The sequence below is a fragment of the Micromesistius poutassou genome, assembly GCF_964030765.1.
Source record: "Micromesistius poutassou genome assembly, chromosome: 18".
Lineage (NCBI taxonomy): Eukaryota > Metazoa > Chordata > Actinopteri > Gadiformes > Gadidae > Micromesistius > Micromesistius poutassou.
The window spans coordinates 7003245-7022735 of NC_140288.1; the positions used below are offsets into that span (position 1 = coordinate 7003245).

The 19491-nt window shown below is 48.9% G+C and overlaps 1 protein-coding gene across 1 annotated transcript; it reads right to left on the bottom strand.

The window, feature by feature from the left end:
* Positions 1 to 1992: 1992 nt before the first annotated feature.
* prickle1b (prickle homolog 1b) lies at positions 1993 to 12695 on the bottom strand (the record flags this gene model as incomplete). The annotated part of the gene is made up of 7 exons (XM_084482856.1): positions 12545 to 12695; positions 9723 to 9836; positions 7880 to 8017; positions 4798 to 5001; positions 4311 to 4497; positions 3144 to 4145; positions 1993 to 3053 (listed from the first exon to the last, which is right to left on the bottom strand). The coding sequence occupies exons 1-7, from the start codon at positions 12674 to 12676 to the stop codon at positions 1993 to 1995; spliced, it is 2838 nt and encodes a 945-aa protein (XP_084338982.1). The 5' UTR covers positions 12677 to 12695.
* Between the last annotated feature and the right edge of the window lie 6796 nt (positions 12696 to 19491).

Genomic DNA, 19491 nt, shown 5'->3' on the forward strand with positions numbered 1-19491 from the left:
GGTGTTGAAGATATGGAGTGCTGGATTTCTTCAGTGTCGAGCCACTCGCGTGAACAATACCTCCTGTGTGTCAGGGTCACCCCATCGGGGGGAAACCCAGTGGCATGCTGGGAGTACAGTGCGTACGTCGGTGGTGATGAACAGTGTTGCTGTGGTACACATCCATTTTGTTTTTGGAGCCGGTTAAACGTACTCGCAACAGTTTTCTTTTTATTACTTTTCATATAACGGAAAACCCGAATAAAGCGTAAATGAAACGGAAAAATGTATGGTCCCTTTTTTTATTTATTCTTAAAGATGTGTTATGGTTTTAAATGTTGTCAAGTCGTTTTCTGGAGCAAACGGTGCCAATGCGGTTTTAATTTGCTTACATCTTCCATGGAATTGACTGTTTTTGTTAACCGAGTAGGAATTGCGTATGTGGACGCAGATAAGTGACACTGAGCTGTTTTGTAGCATGTGTGTCGTTACGCAGTAGACTTTGACATTGTGGACTTGTCAGTTTCTGCCTCCAAATATGCTCCAGTTGTGTACAGTTTGTCCGAGGATGGTTCTGATTTGTTCGAATTTTATTTGCCTTTGAAACAGGAAGGGGAATTTTGTCATACTGCACAATGTTTGTGTATTGTGATTAAAAATGATGTATTCTGATTTAACTTTTGAAAATAAAATAAAACCCTTTAACAAATACATGTCTTTATGTTGTTGATGTAGTTCATGAAACCCAATTAAATAAGGATACCTCACACCATATGCTCAAGAGCACTTTGGTAGGTAAATAGTGAACAACTTTTGTTAACTATGGTTTGAAAACAAAACATTTCTTCAATTGTAATGAAATATTAGTCCCATATGAAGCTTTCCAAAGTGTTTTTATTAAAAGCTCTTATATTGCAAAGCATTTATACGGCGGTACAGACATAGCAAGTACCTTGACTGAATAGGAATTGAAGCACTAATACCAGGACAAGAGCGTTGTGTACTTTTACAATATAATATTGCTGGAAATATTATTGAGACTTGTTTGTAGAATAATGAGAAGCTGACATTTTACTCTGCCAAAATTGACTTGTGTGGTAGCAACCAATTGTGTTTTGAAGACCTATGAAGTTGTGATTACAAATGGCATTTCTTTTTTAATGATGTGACAAAAAAACTTAAAACAAGGATACAAAAATACCGGTATTAAATTCTTAACTTAATATATACAGTATCATTTTACTCTATTAAATTATTATTCGGTTAGTTTCTAGTTGCTTGGTAAAAAATCAAACTTCCGTTTTTACAATGGGATTGTTCCAAAACTTTCAGACTACAAATTGAAAAACAAATCAAAGTTGTTTATTGGCAAATATCAAAACTATAGGGATACAATAAAATGCTTCCAAACATTTTTTTTGTTGAAGCCCTCCATTATAGTGCTAGAAAAGATAATTCCACAAGTCAGGCAAACGCACAAGCCTGATATTCAAACTCTATATTGCACTGATCAGATTTAGTCCTTTGCTGACTCAGAAGTTTGTGTCCCATATTTGAAGGATAAACTTAATGTGTATCAGAGCTGATATGTATGGCATTTGGCAATAAGAGGAAAATGGGTATAGAGTCCATGAAAGAAAAAAGGATAATACACAGCATTTGTCCATGCGGTCCGCTGCACACTACTTCACATAAGCATCCATGAAAAAAGCATTATGAATCACAATTAAATAGATTATAATAACAACTATACACTTCTGGAATGACCTTTTGAAACTGCAAAAAAATGAAGTGGCAGTCACTTTGGTAAATCATTACCTGAAATCCAAACACTCAAGATGTAAGTGAGCTACCTGATGACTTTCTATACAAAAACTCTTTCCACACTGCTGTCTAAACTCACAAACCTGATCCACGTCCAAGTAACTATCAAATCAGAAATTCTGGTTTCCTTGCTTAATGGAGTGCATCCCCTTTATATAAATACAGGTCTGGCAAGCTTTTCTCACGATGTTAAGAGATGATACAGTTTTTGGCTTTGTGGCTTTTGCGGCGACTAGTCCGTGAGCCTAGGCTTTGTGGGGATAGAGCGGTGACCCTGGTGGGGTAGTCCTCGGTATAGTACTGGTAGCGACCAGAGGCACGAGGCTGAGGGATCGGCTGACCCAAAAAGTACCCTTCCTCCTCCGAGTCGGAGGAAGAGGAGGAGCAGGTGGAGCACCAGTCGTCCTCGTCTCTGTACAGATCCATGATGCGCTCCACCCGCGGGTCGCCGAGGGGCGCCGAGTTCGCGACGGCGTAATCGACCTGGCTTTGAGGAAACTGGGGGGGAAGTCTGCACTGGGAAGGCTGGCCGAACAGCGCTCCACCCTGAGGCTCGCCCGGACCCGCCCGCTGCGTCTCGTAGGGCCTTTGCATCTGCTCCAGGGGAACCATGTTGAGGGCGTTGTCCGAGCGGGTTTTGCGGCTCCGGCGCTGCCTGCCGCTGTGGTGGGCCGGCCTGCTCCGACCGTGGTGGCTGGCCGGGCGTCCGTGTTCCCGGGCCGGCTCCTCGGCGCGGCGGTGAACCCTCCGCTGAGGCCGCTCGCTCATGGGGTGCTGCCTGACGTTCACCTCCATGCCGTCGTAACATCCGTTGTCCACGGTGTCCTCTGAGAACTTGACCATCTGCGGAGGCCGGCCCTGGGACCGGCTCCTCCTCAGAGCCGGGGCCTGGAGCAGCAGCGACGGAGACGAGACCTCCTGGGAGCTGGGAGATAATGAGAAGGAACCTCCGGAAGCACATCCTCTCATTCCCATCATTCCCATCTCGTTGGAGGCCTCCTGGTCCACCTCCACTGCCGACCTCTGCTGGCGTTGGAGGAGATGGGGTTGGTGCTGGTGCTGGTGTTGGTGGTGGTGGTTGTCCAGCTCTGGGACCATCAAGGAGTTAGCGCTGTGGTGAAGGTGGGATGAGTTGAGAGTTCCCATGTTGCTCATCTTCTCGCAGTCCTCGACGGACTCTAGAGGCGGCTTTAAACCGTGGAGCGAGTATAGGATGGTTCGTTCTTTGCTGTCTCCATCTACCGATGCACCTGTGACAAGGAATAAAGAGAGAGTTGGTCAGATATCATCAAAACATTTGTTTACATGCATATCCATGTCATTAAAAGTCTGCTTCTTACCGGTGATATTGGAAAGGGCCAATGAGTCCATGGAGTCTCCGACGCCTTGCTCTGCCTTTCTCAACTCGTCGGTGATACACTCCAAGGAGTCTTCGTACCATTGCCTGGGGTCCCTCCAGAAGGTTTGCCTGCCTGGTCCACATTGGTCTTCCTCTCTGTCTAGCTCCAGCTCCTGTATCTTCCTGGCACTCGCTGGGCCAGGGTGGCTCCCGTAGGCAGAGTCTCCCAAGCCATCCTGGGACTGAGTCCAGTACATCTCAGGGAGGTTCTTCTTGCTGATAAATCCAGGGCTGAGGCTATTGCTTTGGGATTGACTGTAGATCTGACTCTGAGATGGACTTGGAGAAGTTGGCGAGGATAGGTTCATCCCCATGGAAGTAGCATCAGGTTTCAGCCAGGGATCAGAGACCTCCTTCGGTCTAATTCGCTCACTGCTGGGGCTGGTGGCATCGGGCGAGGGTTGATTGAACATCCCGCAATCGCCAAACTTCAGCAGAAGCTGAGTCATGAAGTCCTCGTGCTGCGCCCACTCCTCCGGGTCCTCGTCTCCGCCCGCCTCCTGCTCCTCCCTCTCTCTCCAGTACCTCTCCTCCTCCAGCCCTGCCTGGGCCAGCTTACACCCTACGATATCAATGTCCTGATTGACATTGGTGTCCATGCCCCCATCAACGGCGCCGTTGGTGCACTTGCACTCTGAGGGGTTCACGGCAGCAGGCGGGGGGCTCAACACTTGGGACTGTCTCCACTGATCCGCCGGCCGGCTCTTCCCCATGCGGACACTGCGGCGGGACTCGCGGGAGCGGGCTGACTGGAATGCCGAATCGGCCGAATCCGAGGCATGGACGTCCTCGCCCTGACTGCAGGCCTTGGAGCAGTAGATGCGACCCTCTTTGGGCAGGAAGGGACAGCCCAGCAGGGAGGATTTGCACTGGGCACAGCAGAAGCACTGGTCGGTGGCGTGCCAGTGGACCCCTTCGTAGGTCATCTGGGCGTGGTCCACACCTAGGTGATTGAAAGGGAGACGACACTTTCATTAGAAACGTGTAACGAAGGGACCCACCTCACCGACTACAGCAAATGCAGTTGCCTCATTTGCCACCAGAACAAGTAAGTTGAAGAAGGAACCAGAAGTTCCTTGCTTAACAAAACCAAAGACTTATGGCTTACCGATATTCTCACCACAAGCCTCGCAGTACTCGGCGTAGAGCGACTCGAAGCAGCCGCAGCAGTACGGGCGGCCGTCCTTCATGATGTACCTCTGGCCGCCCAGCATGGCCTCACACTCGTAGCAGGCAAAGTGCTTCATGTGCCAGTGTCGGCCCTCGGCCTCTGTGCACTCATCAGACAGGATGATCTGAGAATGACACACGTTTCAGTTTACAGCTTTATTTGGTCAGTATAGCATATTGTACGAGATTCAATGTAAATGCTAGTGTTACTGTTACTACAGAAACGCATAGACGTATTTCACAAATCTGCTTTTCTTGTTGTGCGTCTACGTAGTAGATGGTACCCATAGAAAGTCAAGCAGAGATACAATGTACTGACACCTTATGGTATGTCTGAGAACCGGATGAGAACGACATTCATCGAGCGCTGGCAGACTTGTTTGACATTCATCTGGCTGGCTGGCTGTTTAGGACCTAAGTCTTACCTCATCGCAGGCGGAGCACCGTGGCTTCAGCACCTCGGCGTGGTGTCTCCCACAGTGGATCTTGCCGTTGTGGTGGAAATAGATGAGGTCCACCAGCAGCTCTTGACACGTGGAGCAGGAGAAGCATCCCGGGTGCCAGCAGGGGGTTGGCCCCGCCCTGGACGCAAAGATGGCCATCTCCCCTCCATTGATGCCACCACTGCACTGTTAGAACCAAACAAAATGGAGATGACATGAGCAAACGGAGAGATGGACGGACAATGACTTTTAAAATGCCATCACTATCAAGGAGGGCTATATTAATTTTTGGGCGGCAGTAGCTCAGGTGGTAGAGCACGTTGGCTGGTAATTGCAAGGTTGCTAGTTCGATCCCTGGCTCCTCCTAACTGAATGTCGAGGTGTCCCTGAGCAAGGCACCTCACCCTAACTGCTCCAGAGGAGCTGGCTGTCGCCTTGCGTGGTTGACTCCGCCGTCGATGTGTGAATTTGTGTGTGAATGTCAGGCAATATTGTAAAGCGCGTTGTATAAATGCAGTCCATTTACCATACATGAATAATGTTGTGTTAAAAAAATCCAGAGTAACTTCGGACGTCAAGGGAGAAGCTTTGTATGTGGTTGTGGCGTAAACCGACCCTGAGCACTGTAAATATGGTTAACATTAAGACTTTTTATGGGGGATCTCTATTAAAAACAGGCCCGTGTGATTATATTAACTCCCCTGACACACGTGGAATGTCCAATAAATAGCAAAGCATTAGGGGGAAGGAAGAAGAGCCACTGGCGGAGCTCGACGTCTCAGTGACAAGTGGGATGACAACAATGGCAGTTCCGCACAACAGGTGCTCGCGCCATATGAGATACACTATACCGTCGACGGAATCGGAGATATTTACAGTAGATCCCCGATATCCTTTATACAGCTGTCACGGCTTGTTAAATACAATTCGCCCGTTATCGTTAACATTTTCGGGCCGGTTTCGGTTCCGGTTGAAGCGCTCAGCCTTCAACCTTCAAGCGGCGCACCGCGACAGCCACGGAAACCCCTGAAACACACCGCAGCGAGCGCGCAGACACCCGGGAACTGGCATAGCCCTCGGCCCCGCGCATCAAAAGTCTTTAATTATTTATAGACGGGCTTCTCCTGTTGTTCGGCCGGGCACCGGGGCCCCGGCTCGGGCAGTCATATGACCCCGGAGAGAGAGAGAGCTCGGTCGAGCGTATCCGGACATACAAACCACGAGTCTTTATATAACCCCGTGGAACCATGAGACGCACCGAGGGGGGGGGGGGGGGGCGGTGGTGGTGGCCATGGGATACCGCGCCCAGCTGTTAACCATTATTACCACGCCGGACCCAGGCCTTAACGACGGGGTGTAATGTATCCCCAGGAGCCCCAGCACCCGGAAACTCAATCCTGAGGGTGTGTGTGTGTGTGTGTATGGGTGTGTTTGTGTGTGTGTGTGTGTGTGTGTGTGTGTGTGTGTGCGTGCGTGCGTGCGTGCGTGTGTGTGTGTGAGAGACTACGTAGCTGCATCAATATGTTTAGAATGCGCGGCATATGTATGCGTAGTAGGAAGAGGAATTTGTGTGTGTGCATGTGTGCGCGTGTGTGTGTGTGTGTGTGTGTGTGGCCTTGTGCTTGTTACTGTGTAGAAACTTCATAAATGTTTACTATGTGCTATGTACACCCATAGTAAGCAGAGGAATGTGGAATGTGTGTGTGTGTGTGTGTGTGTGCGTGTGTGTGCGTGCATGCGTGTGTGTCTGTTGGCTTACTACATAGAAACATCAACATGAGTTTACTATGTGCTGTACACATGCATCGTGAATAGAGGAGTGTGTGTGGGCTCTGTGTGCATGTGTATGAATGGATGTGTGTAAGTATAATATGTCTCTCTCTCTCTAATACAGATTACAGAGAGAGAGAGAGAGAGAGAGAGGGGGACAGAGATATACAGAGAGAGATAGATAGAAATACAGTGATGCAGGGGAGATAAAATAGCTGTGTACATCTGTTACTATGCAGTCATTTGTGTGCGCATGTGTGCGTGTATGTGTTTGCTTGCTTGCGTGTGTGTGTGTGTGTGTGTGTGTGTGTGTGTGTGTGTGTGTATGTGGGTGACCTTGCATCTCAGAGACTTAAGTGATGACAAGCCACATCTGCTGTTCTGGGTTGGGGGGAGATTATCAGGGCTGAGTGTGTTCTTCCTGGATAGCATGCCTTGGGCTACCGAGCCCCTCTCACTGAGGGTGGTGGTGGTGGTGGTGGTGGTGGGGGTGGTGGTGCTGGTGGTGCTGGTGGTGCTGCCCAGCCCCTGTGCCTGCGAGCCACCACCACCCACATCCTCCAGCAGGATGTGGTTTCCCGTCACCATGGCTTTAGCACGGGAGCGATCCGTTCGCTAATACCCCTGTGTTTGTCTCAGGGTAAGCCCGGGGGGATTTGGGGGTGGGGGTGGGGGTGGGGGTGGGGGGGATACTGTATGTATGTATTTTGGGAAATAGGAGTCTGGGAGAGTTAGCCTGTCTGTGGGGTACTGTGTTTGAAAAGTGCTGTGTTGAGGTTTGAGGGCTGTGGAATGGTATGTTTGATATCTATATGTATATATATAGATATATGTATGTACACAGTATATATATATATACTGAGTAAATGATACGGTTGTATTGGCAATTGTAGTTATTGACGGTGACTGTACTGGGGTGATATCATAGTGAAGCCATCTCATTGGCCAATCAGAATGGAGCTTCGGGGTGCAGCATGTGTCACTGTAAGATGGAGTTGAAGTCACTCGTGAAGAATGTGTGTGTGTGTGTGTTTGAGTGTGTGTGTGTGTGTCTTTGCGCGCGTGTGTATTCTGGTTCATTAGTGTGTGTGTGTGTGTCCGATGTGAGCGAGTATACACGTGTAACTATGGGGGTCACAAGTGTGTGTGTGTTGATCAGTAACAGTGTGTATGATTGTTAACCAGCAAACGTGTGTACATTTGTAAGCGTGTGTGTTTATGTTCGGGCGTGTGCGCGTGGCGTGCGGCGCACACGCCCGTTAGCACGGCGGCGGCGGCGGCGGCAGCGCCTTACGTTCTCGCAGCGGCTGTGCTGCAGGGCACGGGGCAGCACTTTGGGCGTCCCGCGGCCCAGAGCCTCCCTTTTCCTCTGGCCACTGAACATCAGCAGCTCCCTCCTCTCCTCCTCACTCAGGGACTGGCAGTACCGCACCTGGGAGGGGGGAGGGAGGAGAGAGAGAGAGAGGGAGGGAGGGAGGGGGAGGGAGGGAGAGAGGGAGGAAGGGGAGAGAGAGAGAGAGAGAGAGAGAGAGAGAGAGAGAGAGAGAGACGGAGGGAAGGAGGGAAGGAGAGCGAGGGAGAGAGGGAGGAGGGAGAGAGAGGGAGAGAGAGAGAGTGAGAGATGGGGAAGAGGAAGAAAGAGAGAGAGAGAGAGAGAGAAGGAAAGGGAAAGAAGGGAGAAAGAGAAAGGATTGTTTAAGAAACCTACTCAGGATAACGAGGAGTCCAAACACACAGGACGACGGAAGAACAGCAATCGAAAAAGACATGCATGTGTATACAACGCTTATAGACGTCTTTTGCGCGCTGTTCTGAGCGAGTGTGTCCAACAGCAGGCCGTACGATGCCGTGTGGTTTCCCCCCCCCCCCCCCCATCAGTGCAGTTTCATGCGGACGGCGTTCGTGACACACACAAAGCCGTCCGCTGTGTTTGAAGACAGCGCTTCAGGAAGTGGATTAAGGACGATGCATCGCCGCTAACAACCGGCCGGGCTGTGTTCCAAACAACAGTAAACATTGGCAACACACACACACACACACACACTTACAGAATTTCCGTTCTTTCTCCCTTGCTAACATTTCCCCTTGTCTCGCTGTCTTTCTAACTCACAGCCTCCCTCTCTCTATCTCTTGTCCCTTTTCTTTGGCTCACTTTATTTCTCCCTCCCTCTCCCTCTCTTTCTCTCTCTCCCTCTCTTGCCGACTCTATCTCTCTGCCCATCTCACTATCCTTTCCTTCAATAGCCATCTCTCTCCCTCCCTCTTCCCCTCTCGCTCTCTTGTTAATCCTCTCTCTCTTGCTAAGTATCCCTCTCTTTTCCTAACACCCTCTCCCTCTCCCACTCTCTCTCTCTCTCTCTCTCTCTCTCTCTCTCTCTCTCTCTCTCTCTCTCTCTCTCCTTTCCCCCTCTCTCTCTATCCCCCTCTCGCCCTTATCCTCGCAAACCACAGCTATGCGAGGAATTCTTCAGCAGTTTGCTTCCTCAGCCGCCGAGTCAGCCGGCAAACATTATAAAAGCTGTGTGTGTGTGTTTGTGTGTACGTGTGTGTGGTGATAACCACCATATCTCCTAATGTCAACTTTACCCACAAAGGTGAGCCTGGAGACAAAGGGGTGGATTCACAAAAGCTGAGCAAATTGACACACCATAAAACAATTGTACTTGGAGAGAGAGAAGTAAATCCTTTATCTGTGAGGGAATGTGTTGTTTTGTGTTTGTTGGTTCGTTTTTTTAAAGGAAAAAGCCTGGTGGGGTGTGTGTGTGCTCGTGTGTGTGTGTGTGTGTGTGTGTGTGTGTGTGCGTGTGCGTGTGCGTGTGTTTTTTTAAGAGCAGTGTCTTATTAGACCCCTTGTCTACCTGCTTGGGTCTGGTTCAATTTCATTTAATGGATGATACATTACTGGTTGCCTGGAACTGCATTCCCCTCTTAACTTAACATTGATTATTTGAAGACAGCTATACTTAAGTCCCAATTATATGTAGTATCCCAAGTATCTGTAGTATCAGTATCTCTCTCTCTCTCTCTCTCTCTCTCTCTCTCTCTCTCTCTCTTATATATCTATTCTCCCACTGTACACTGACACTTTTGAACACGATGGTCTGTTCAACAGCAACACGAAGAACCAGAACCAGTACCTCGTTGTCGTGTGGCGGCAGCTGGTAGAGGAGCTGCCGTATCCGGTGCTTCTCTCCGGGACTGTTGACGTACGGCACCTTGTCCTCGGGGAGACAGGAGAAGTACATCTGCACCTGAGGGGGGGCACCGGGGAGGAGGGACAAAGGTCAGCCTTGATGGAGGACAATCAATGAGGCCGTTTGGGCTAGGATAGGCTCACCGCTGGCTCGATTGTCTCAGCCCCAGTGGCCCCTAGGATTGATTGATTGATTTATTGATTGATTGATTGATTGATTGATTGGTGGCCTCCATCAATCGGCGGTCGGTCCAGTGGTTAGGGTGTTTGATACCCAGCCGAAAGGTTGTGGGTTTGAATCCAAAATGTATGCAGTCTAACCTGTAGCAGTCGTTGGACGAGATGTCCTGACTAATGTCCTGAATACGCATGGCCTCTTTTACATTGACATTTACATTTAGGAAAAAGTACAAAAAGTACATTTGTCATCCTAACCGACCGCAAATGAAAGACCAGAAGACAGACGTTGTACAAAGACGTCGGTTTGTTTTCCGACCAGAAAACGTACGAGAGAGAAAAGCCACGAGGGAGAAGATAAGAGAAGAAGAAGAAACGAAGAAGGAAGAAACAAAGCAAACAAAGTGTGATCTAGTTTTCCACAGAGCATCACGTGATCCGAACCCCTAATCAGAGGCAGGCCCGGCCAGATGGATCCTCGTCCTCCTGGGACATTTTATACCGAGAAGGAACAATCGACGAATGCTGAACCAGTCAGCCACACGTCGAGGCCGGCCGGGAGGGAGAACGACAGAGAGGAGGGGAAAGACGAAGAGAGTGAGAGAGAAAGAGGGGAATACTGTTCGGAACGTGCCACACAGCCTAGAAACAAAGCTTCCCCCGGCCAAAAAAAACTGTGTTTCAAAGTCAAGGAACTTATCTAAGGCGCTATGGTCCACGCTGCAGTGCACACACTGCGAAGGGAAACGGGCCTGGGGGGGTTCGGCATCGGGGGTGGTTACACATTTGAGACGTCGTGGAGAAGCGAGAGGCTGTTCTGGCGGTGGTTTGCTGCTGCTGCTGCTGCTGCTGCTGTTGCATGGCTTCGCTGTAGAGATGGCTTGTGGTTTCACCGCGGCCCGGCCTCAACCCACTGCTAAAATGAGACCTGACAGCACAGCGGTCTCACAGAGGGGGATGAGAGTGGGTGGGAAAAAGAGCGGAGAGCGGAGAGGGAAGCGAGAAGAGGAGAGGGAATATGGGTTGGGAAGTCAGGGAGACAAGGGAGGAGGATAGGAGCCGAGGATGAGTGGAGGGAAGAGGAGAGGAAGCGAGAGGTTTGCGGGGAGAAATGATAGAAAGTCGTAAGGGGAGACGAGAGGAAATCACAAGGGTGGATGGAAAGAGGAGAGGGAGCGAGAGGAGAGGACGCTAGAGTAGAGGAGAGGAAGAGAGAGTAGAGGAGACGAAGAGAGGGAAGGAAAGATAGAAAAAAAAAGGAATTGAAGAAGGGGGAGAAAAGTATGATAGGAAAGAGGAGAGCAAAGAAAGGGTAAGACGTGGAATAAGATGGAGAGAAGCCGAAGAGGAGGAAAGGAGGAAAGGAGAGGAGGGGAGAGAGAGGAGGAGACGCTGCCGTCAAAGGCCTGTTGTTACGATGTGTGTCCGTGTTTAGGGGCTCCTCGGGGGGCGAACACAGCCTGTCCCTCTCCTATTTAACGGAAGTTTATGTCCGTTTACGATGGATTCCACTTGTCACCGCAAAGGCAAAAAAAACCCCCGTACAAACAAAAAAGCCACACACGCAGCAGAATTCCTGTTTCTGCCCGGAGGGAAAGCCAATCGCTAACAAATCTGGGTGAAATCTACATAACATGTTTAAAGTCTCATTAAAACTAAAGCCGCCGACGCACATGTGAATGCTTATGAGCAAGGCCGGCATGGAACACGCAGCCCAGCGATGATAATCCCCTCACATGACAAACATCATGTCGTGTTTCCAGAAGCGGCCTTGCCTGAACCCGTTTCTGTTGGAAGCCCCTTGAGGTCTTCCTTGTATTCCTTGTGGACATCTGGAACGTATGATGGATCATATGGGGTTGTGGATCTCCGGAGCGTGTGGACGTTTGGTCCACACGCACACACGCGCACACACACACACACACGTGTTTTGTCCTTAAACAAGGTCAGAGGAACTCAATGTTCTGGTGGTGTAGCGTTGGTTGAGAATAACTTTTTTATTTGAGAGAGACTTGGGAGCCTGTATACTGTACGGGTGGACTTTATATGACACGCAACGTTACCCCTCAGTTTTAGTTGAAACACATGTTATTTTGGATGTTTATAACCGAATGTAATGCTTTAATATCCACTCTGGTTGCAATGATTGCTGTTGGGAGTCTGGCTTTGAAAGAATAGAGCTCGAAAACACTTTATGCTGAAAGGGCATTTAGCAGACTCTTTTATCCAAAGTGACTTACAGTAAGTACATGTGTCAGAATAAAGAGAAACAACAATATATCGCTGCGGATACAGTAAGGATATTCGTAGATCAAGTGCCAAGCACTTACAATTGCTAGGTTGACCCATTCCCTGTAAACAACAACGATAGCTAGGATGAGGTGCTCCATTACAGACCCAACCCATAGAGCACTGTGGTTCCGTAGCCTAAGGGGTTAATAAGGTGCATCGTAACCCTGGCCTACAGACCCTCCAGCCTACAAACGTCTTAGGACTACAGATTCCTCCAGACGAGTCAAAAACAACCCCCAAGAATAAACACACCCTGATGCCGTGACGTTGCCCCAACGGTCCCGGTCGCGGCCGTACCTGTTCGGGCCTCAGCCCCGGGGGCACCCACGCGTACTCCTCCAAGGCGCAGCCGGAGTCGTCGTCCGAGGTGGAGCTCCTCTGGAAGCCCAGGGGCACCTTGCACATCTTGGCCCCGGCGCGTGGCTCCATCTCTGGGCCTCTGGCCGGTGGACGGTCCCCTCTCTCGCCGCGCTCCAGGTTCATCACACAGGGGCGCTGGGGGGGGAATGGAGGAAGAGGAAGAGACGTTTTAGTGGTCGGTTCGGCTTTTAAAGTTGGATTATACGTGGACAATATGCCAGGTTGTGTTTTCAAACAGGTTCTTTGAGTCTTGTTCTTGTGAAAGGCGGACAGAGGAGGATGTTGCTCGCAATTAACATGTTGAGTTGTCTCAGAAAATACAGCAGAAACAACGCTTCTCTTCGGTCAAAGGTCTGCCTAGATGGATTCAATTAGTCTATCCTTCCATGGTGGCATCACACATGCACCCACCTTGTGCTGTCTACTCTAAATCATGAAGTTCTCATTGCAAACATCACACACAGTCCTCCCAGATAGTTCCTGTGCGGAGGGCAAGACCACCTGGGCTTTCAGTAGATCCTCTATGAAAATACTCTGGATTGTCCATTTAACATGACATCCTGCCTCTTTATGTGAGGGTTTACCACTGCTGATTACCTGTCCTGTTTGTCTCTCTGTTTGTCCCCTTCGTCTGGGGCTTTTATACGGTATAAGCCCCCTGGCGGAGTGTGAAGGGGGCTTACAGATGTGGCATATGCACAGAGTAGGTACGGGCTGCACTGCACATGTGCAGTGCAGTACAGTGACTGTTGTTATGCGAATGCTTTGCATGAAGCGGACAAACACTGTTGTGAATGTGTTTCCTATTGTGTCCGAATGTGTTTCCAGGAAAGAATATAATGGTATACAGTTCATGCATCGTCACGCATTGCATCATCTGGATGGCACACACACACACTCACTCACTCACTCACTCACACTCAAGCATTTAACTTTACAACCTGATTAGAGTTTTTAATGAACCGAGCGAGAGTGGGCGGGGGGGTGTTTAATCTGATTCCCTCATTGGCTGTTCCCAGACATTGTCAGTAGCAGTCTTATCTCTCAAACCTGTGTTCCTTAATTCCACCCCCCCCCACCCCCTTCACTTCCACCCCCACCCAACAAAAAAAGTGCTTTGGTCTTAGGTGTTGAAAAGGCTCTTTGACATGCAAATGGATGACCAAAAAGGAACCTTGTATGGGTTCAAACTGCTGGTGGCAAGTGTAGAACTCTAGGCGAGATGTCCCAGATAGTATTAACTGTCTGTAACGTATTCAGCCACATCAGTTAACATTTAAATAGAATTCAAATGAGTTAAAGAAGCTTCCTCTAAATGTCATCTTGGTTTGCTACATTTTTCTAGATGGGGTCATTATTTAGACATAGTTATGCCTAAAACAAGTTCCTTTTGTACATTTTCCGTAATAATCAGTTATTTTAAATACTACTGTGCACAAAGGGGGCTTTTATTTTTACAATAAAACCACAACATGTCAAATATCCAGTTAAAATATGATTTCTAAAAACTATAATATTATTCTTTAAATGTACCTCTGTTGCAAGCAACAAGTCGCTAACAATAAAGTATGAGAACTCGGTATGAAGAAAAGAGATTCACAAAATATACGTGATTAACATACAGTAGAATGTCATTTCAAATAGTGCTCAGGGCCATAAAGAAAAAGACCCTCTGATTCTGACTGCAGATTACGATGACTGGTAAAACTGGAAAAAAACACAAAGCTCTTATCACCAAGGGGAGTGTTAGGTGTTTCTTTGTTGTCAAGTCACTAATCTATCAGTTTTTACAGCGGGACAGATAGCATATCACTGAGATGCTTTGGCTTATCAGTTTGTTTTTCTACCTGCCTGATAGCACTGTTTGAAGTGACCAAACTAATCAAATAGTTAGGTCAAATTGTTTTAGCATTTCTTCATCACAGAGCCATAGTTTAAAGAACCAATCATTTTTACTTATTAAAACAATTGTAAAATTGTAAAAATACTACAAAAAAAGCAGGTTTATGCCAACGGAAGAAAACACAAACAGATGGGATTCTGGGTAACGTACTGTACAGGAGCTCAGTGGCTTTCCTGTGGAGACATGGCAACACATGGCTGTTTAGGGACAAAGGGAAATTAAACCTGTAAACTTTGAGTGTGGTGGATAAGTCCTCCGGCCACTGGGACCTGTGACCTTGCCAGCTTACATCGAGCCGAGCTAACGGGTCCATTTGGTGTGGCTCTAGGCGTCAGACTGGGTGGGATGGGATTGAAACACATTTCAGTGTTTGACAATGAATTGTTTTATCTAAACAGAATCCCCCACTCCTTCCAGTGGTACAATACATCAACAAAGGGAGTAATAAGACGTTCTAATATCTAACAGGACCATTAATGGTGGTGATTCTTACTCTTTTTGGTTACCGGACAAATTTAGACAACTAGCGTAGTCCAAAACAACTACTTCTACTACAGTGCTGGACATTATACAGAAAAATGTTATGGGTAATATAACTTAATAAAAACTGAATAAATATTAATAGAGCAATAAGAAATACATTTGTTGGTGTCTTCCTCACATTGGGCAAATAACGCTCAGTTTTTCCCCCTGAAAACCGTCATACGTCACCGTCTTAAAGGTTATGGCGGGCAACTTTGTGCGTTGACTCCTACATACACACACACACACACACACACACACACACACACACACACAGCAACTCACATTACACCTTGTCACCCCTTGGCAGTACCACAATGTCTGTCTTTGTCAAAAAAAACGAAATTAATGAATAAAATGCAGACCAGCGTCTCCTCTGGAAGGAGGAGGGGGAGGAGGGGGGAGAGCCGGGGAGGGGGGAGAGCCAGGGGGGGAGGGAGGTGAAAAAAAGGAAACTTTTTGAAAAAGGCATTTAAAGAGTCACAACATTCAGTCTGAGTAAACACGGACCAGATGTAGAGCCAACGGGTAACTCACAAAGACACACACACACACACACACACACACACACACAAACACACGGACAAACAAACACTGATAGACACACAAACGCACACACACACACACACACACACACACACACACACACACACACACACACACACACACACACACACACACACACACAAACGCACACACACACACAAACACTGATAGACACACAAACACCACACACACACACACAAACACACACACGCACACACTGACAGTTAACTGGCACGTTTAAAGGGGCAGTTGAGGCCAGAGGTATTAGTTGGTCAAATAGAGCTGCCTCCTTTCCATTCAAACTAACACAACCCTGGGCGGGTCCAGATTCAGTTTGAATGTGTTGGACAGCGTTCCCGTTATCTATCCCTGCTGGAATACAAATGGGAAGAAAGGGAATTGGTAGGAGGTTAAATAGACGCGTGGCCGTTTGGATAAACACATGTTAAATAGGGGGAAAACTAAAAAAAAAAAAAAACTGTACGTTGGTTCTGTTTTCCCAGAATGCCGTTGGGAGTCACTTTAGGGAAAATCATTAAAAAGTTTTAAAATGGAGTTTGAAGGCAGAGGCAGAGGGGGGTGTTAGTTTAACAGCAAATGGGTGCATGAGAATTAAACAAGCTGAGTGAGACCACCTGTATCCATGCTCACACACACACACACACACACACACACACACACACACACACACGTATACCAGCACAGACACACACACACACACGCACACACACACACACACACGCACACACACACACACACACACACACACATGTATGCAAGCACACACACGCACACACACACACACACACACACACACACACACACACATACGCACATACACACATGTCTGCCAGCACAGACACAGACACACACACACACACACACAGACACACACAGACATGCCAGCACACACACGGACACACATAAATATGCTGATGTACACACACACACACACACACACACACACACAATAATAAAGAGTGTGGGTGTGGAGACAGACATCCACACACAGATGGCTGTCAACAAACAGAGGAGAGAAGTTAACCCCACCGCGGGCAAATGGTCTGAGCGCAAACAGAACTAGACTCACCCAAAACACAAAGACACCCATAACGTCATGACACACACACACTCACACACACACACACACACACACACACACACAGCAGTATCACTTAACTCCTGTCAGGCACTCAGACACACGCACCGCCGCTCTGTAATCTCGAGCTAAGCCGAGCCGGGCCGCCTTCTCCACTGCCCTCTTTCAACGCTCCAGACAGAGGGGATTGCTTCACCGTAACCGCCGCGGCAACTACCGTCCCCTTCCCCCCCCGCGGTGCCAAGCGCCCGCCTCGTCACCCAACGGGTCCCGACACACAAGTGGAGGGGGGGGGGGCGGTGCTCCGCCACGGTCAGACGTGTTTGACTTTGAACGACTTTCGACGTCGACACAAATACCGACACAAACACGCGCAGAGGCGGCGGTTTTCTGTTTTCAGAAAAAGTCCCGGAGTCCACGGTCCCCACGTTGTTTATTGACGGGCTTTTGGTCTTACCTCTAGGAAAAGCATCGCGTTTCTGTCCCCGGCGCTGGGCCACCTCAGCAGAAACAAATCCAGTCTGGCAGCGTTTTTTCTTTTTTTTAAATTTAAAATCCCTGAGTCACCGTGCTCATGTGCTCGCATCCATGTCCCAGAAACCACCTGGGCAGGGTGAGGCAGCAACGCTCTGACCGAATTCCCCCCACCGACGAAAAAAGTAATGCCCCTCTGACCAAAGAAAGGAGAGAAGAAATATATCCCTGCTCCTCCTCCTCCTCTACGGAACTCTTCTTGTGCTCTTCCTTCAGTCTCTTCTTTCGTTCATGGTCGTCATGGAGACCGGTGGTCCGAGGTGCGAGAGAGAAGGAGTGATGGTGATGCCTCTATCTGTCTCCAAAGTGTCCCTGACTCCAGTGAGTGTGAGCGGGGCCGAGAGAGAGTGTACTATGTGAGCCGTGTGTCTCTCTATCTCTCTCTTGAGGAGGTGTGTGAGTGTGAGTGTGAGTGTGTGTGTGTGTGTATGCTCGCTGGGGGTTGTCCAAGCCTCATAGGCCCCTCCCTCTCTTCTGTCTCTCTCCCCCACCCCCTCCCCACACACACACAACTCCACGTTGACGCCAGTCCACTTCAAACAGACACACACACACACACACACACACACACACACACACACACACACACGGTGCAGAGTCAACAACACCCACCCCCCAATTTCTAGGCTGCAGCCCTACACCACTTTCACCAGCCCTCCCCCAAGGTGGCTGCCCGGGCCCACCAAGTCACTTAGTTCGCCGTCCACTTCCTCCGTCTTTCCTTCACTCTGTCGTTCTTTAATTAGTTCTTTCCTTTGTTCTTTCGATCTTTCAATTATTGAAAAGGACATCGGTCCAAAATGCCACATCAATAATGCAGTCTACCGTGTTTTCCTCTACAACCACTTATTAAACCTCTCTCTCTCTCTCTCTCTCTCTCTCTCTCTCTCCCCCTCTCTCTCTCTCTCCCTCTCTCCTATAATCAATGGACCCCTCCTAACCACCACCCAAACATCAGACAACCTCATGATCTAAGCCCTCAAAACATCCAAACTCACTCGTAACACATCACGTGGAAGACCAGCCCCCTTCTCCCTCCTCCTCCTCCTCCTGGTCATCACGTCATCACCTTCCTCTTCCTCCCTGTGTGTGTGTGTGTGTGTGTGTGTGTGTGTGTGGATCTAATGAGGACGACTGGGCTGTGGGGGTAATCCTTCCTCTCAAGTCAGCCAAGGTTAGGCTCAGGGCCGCCAAGCCCACGGGGACCCTGGTTCTCACGGGTGGTGGGTGCTGCCGCATGGTTCACCAGCCGCAAATCCCTGGGACACACACTCACAGCGCACACACACACACACACACACATTCTTACGCTGACACACACACACACACACACCGACGAACAGGGATCCCCGATGCTCATGTCTCACATCATCGATGATGTCGTCATCCAATGAGGACACTTTACCCTGGAAAGGACTCAGCTGGACGGACCTTGAGCCCTTTAGTGACCGTCGGTTTAGCTCCAGGGTCAGATGCCAAACTTCACGGGTGAGGAAACTTACTGGGTGCCAACTGTACATTTGGAGCATTGTCCATTATTAAGAGAATTCCACTAACAAGCTTGAAAAATTCACTACTTGGTCGTTTAGCATCGGTTACACTTTGGTCTGAGGTGACTTCTGGTGATTCGGTTTATTTAGAAACTTCTAGAAACTTTTAGAAATTCTTCCAGGAGCAGGTATGTCAGGCTACAGGCCAGACCCAGAACCACTTGGCTAACCGCTGGATTATCCTTCAACATCCTTTCAAGGTTCAGACATTTCTAATGACAGAAATGATACTAAATTCGACAAAAATGTCAGCATGGTTTATCTTTGTCTGCATTGTTTTCTTGTCCTTTGGCAGTTGGTTCCAGCCAGGCTACAAGACCACTAGTCTGGCTCGCTCGCTAGCCAAGGGGGGAGGGCGGGGGGAGGGAGGGGGGAGAGGAGGGGGGAGAGGAGGGCTGTGATGTATTTGGACAAGGTCTTCCACCATCCGTCATCGTGAAAGGTTACCAAAGCTGCCATGTATTCATTTAAAGAGTCTAAAATGACTAATGAGTTTGCGCCATTGTCCAACACACAAAGCCCCCCCAGCACTGCGCAACCCCCCCCCCCCCTCCTCCCCCCACAACACCACCAGTGGAAGTCACGGCGGAGATCAGCCAATGGCATAAACAGAGCACTTCTTCAAATGTCACCCACGTCAAATTAGCCGGCTTTACGAACGAGCCACGACAGCGTGACGCAGAGATACCCTCGCCCCGCGTGGTATCTCTCCTCACACAGTCTCGTGGCT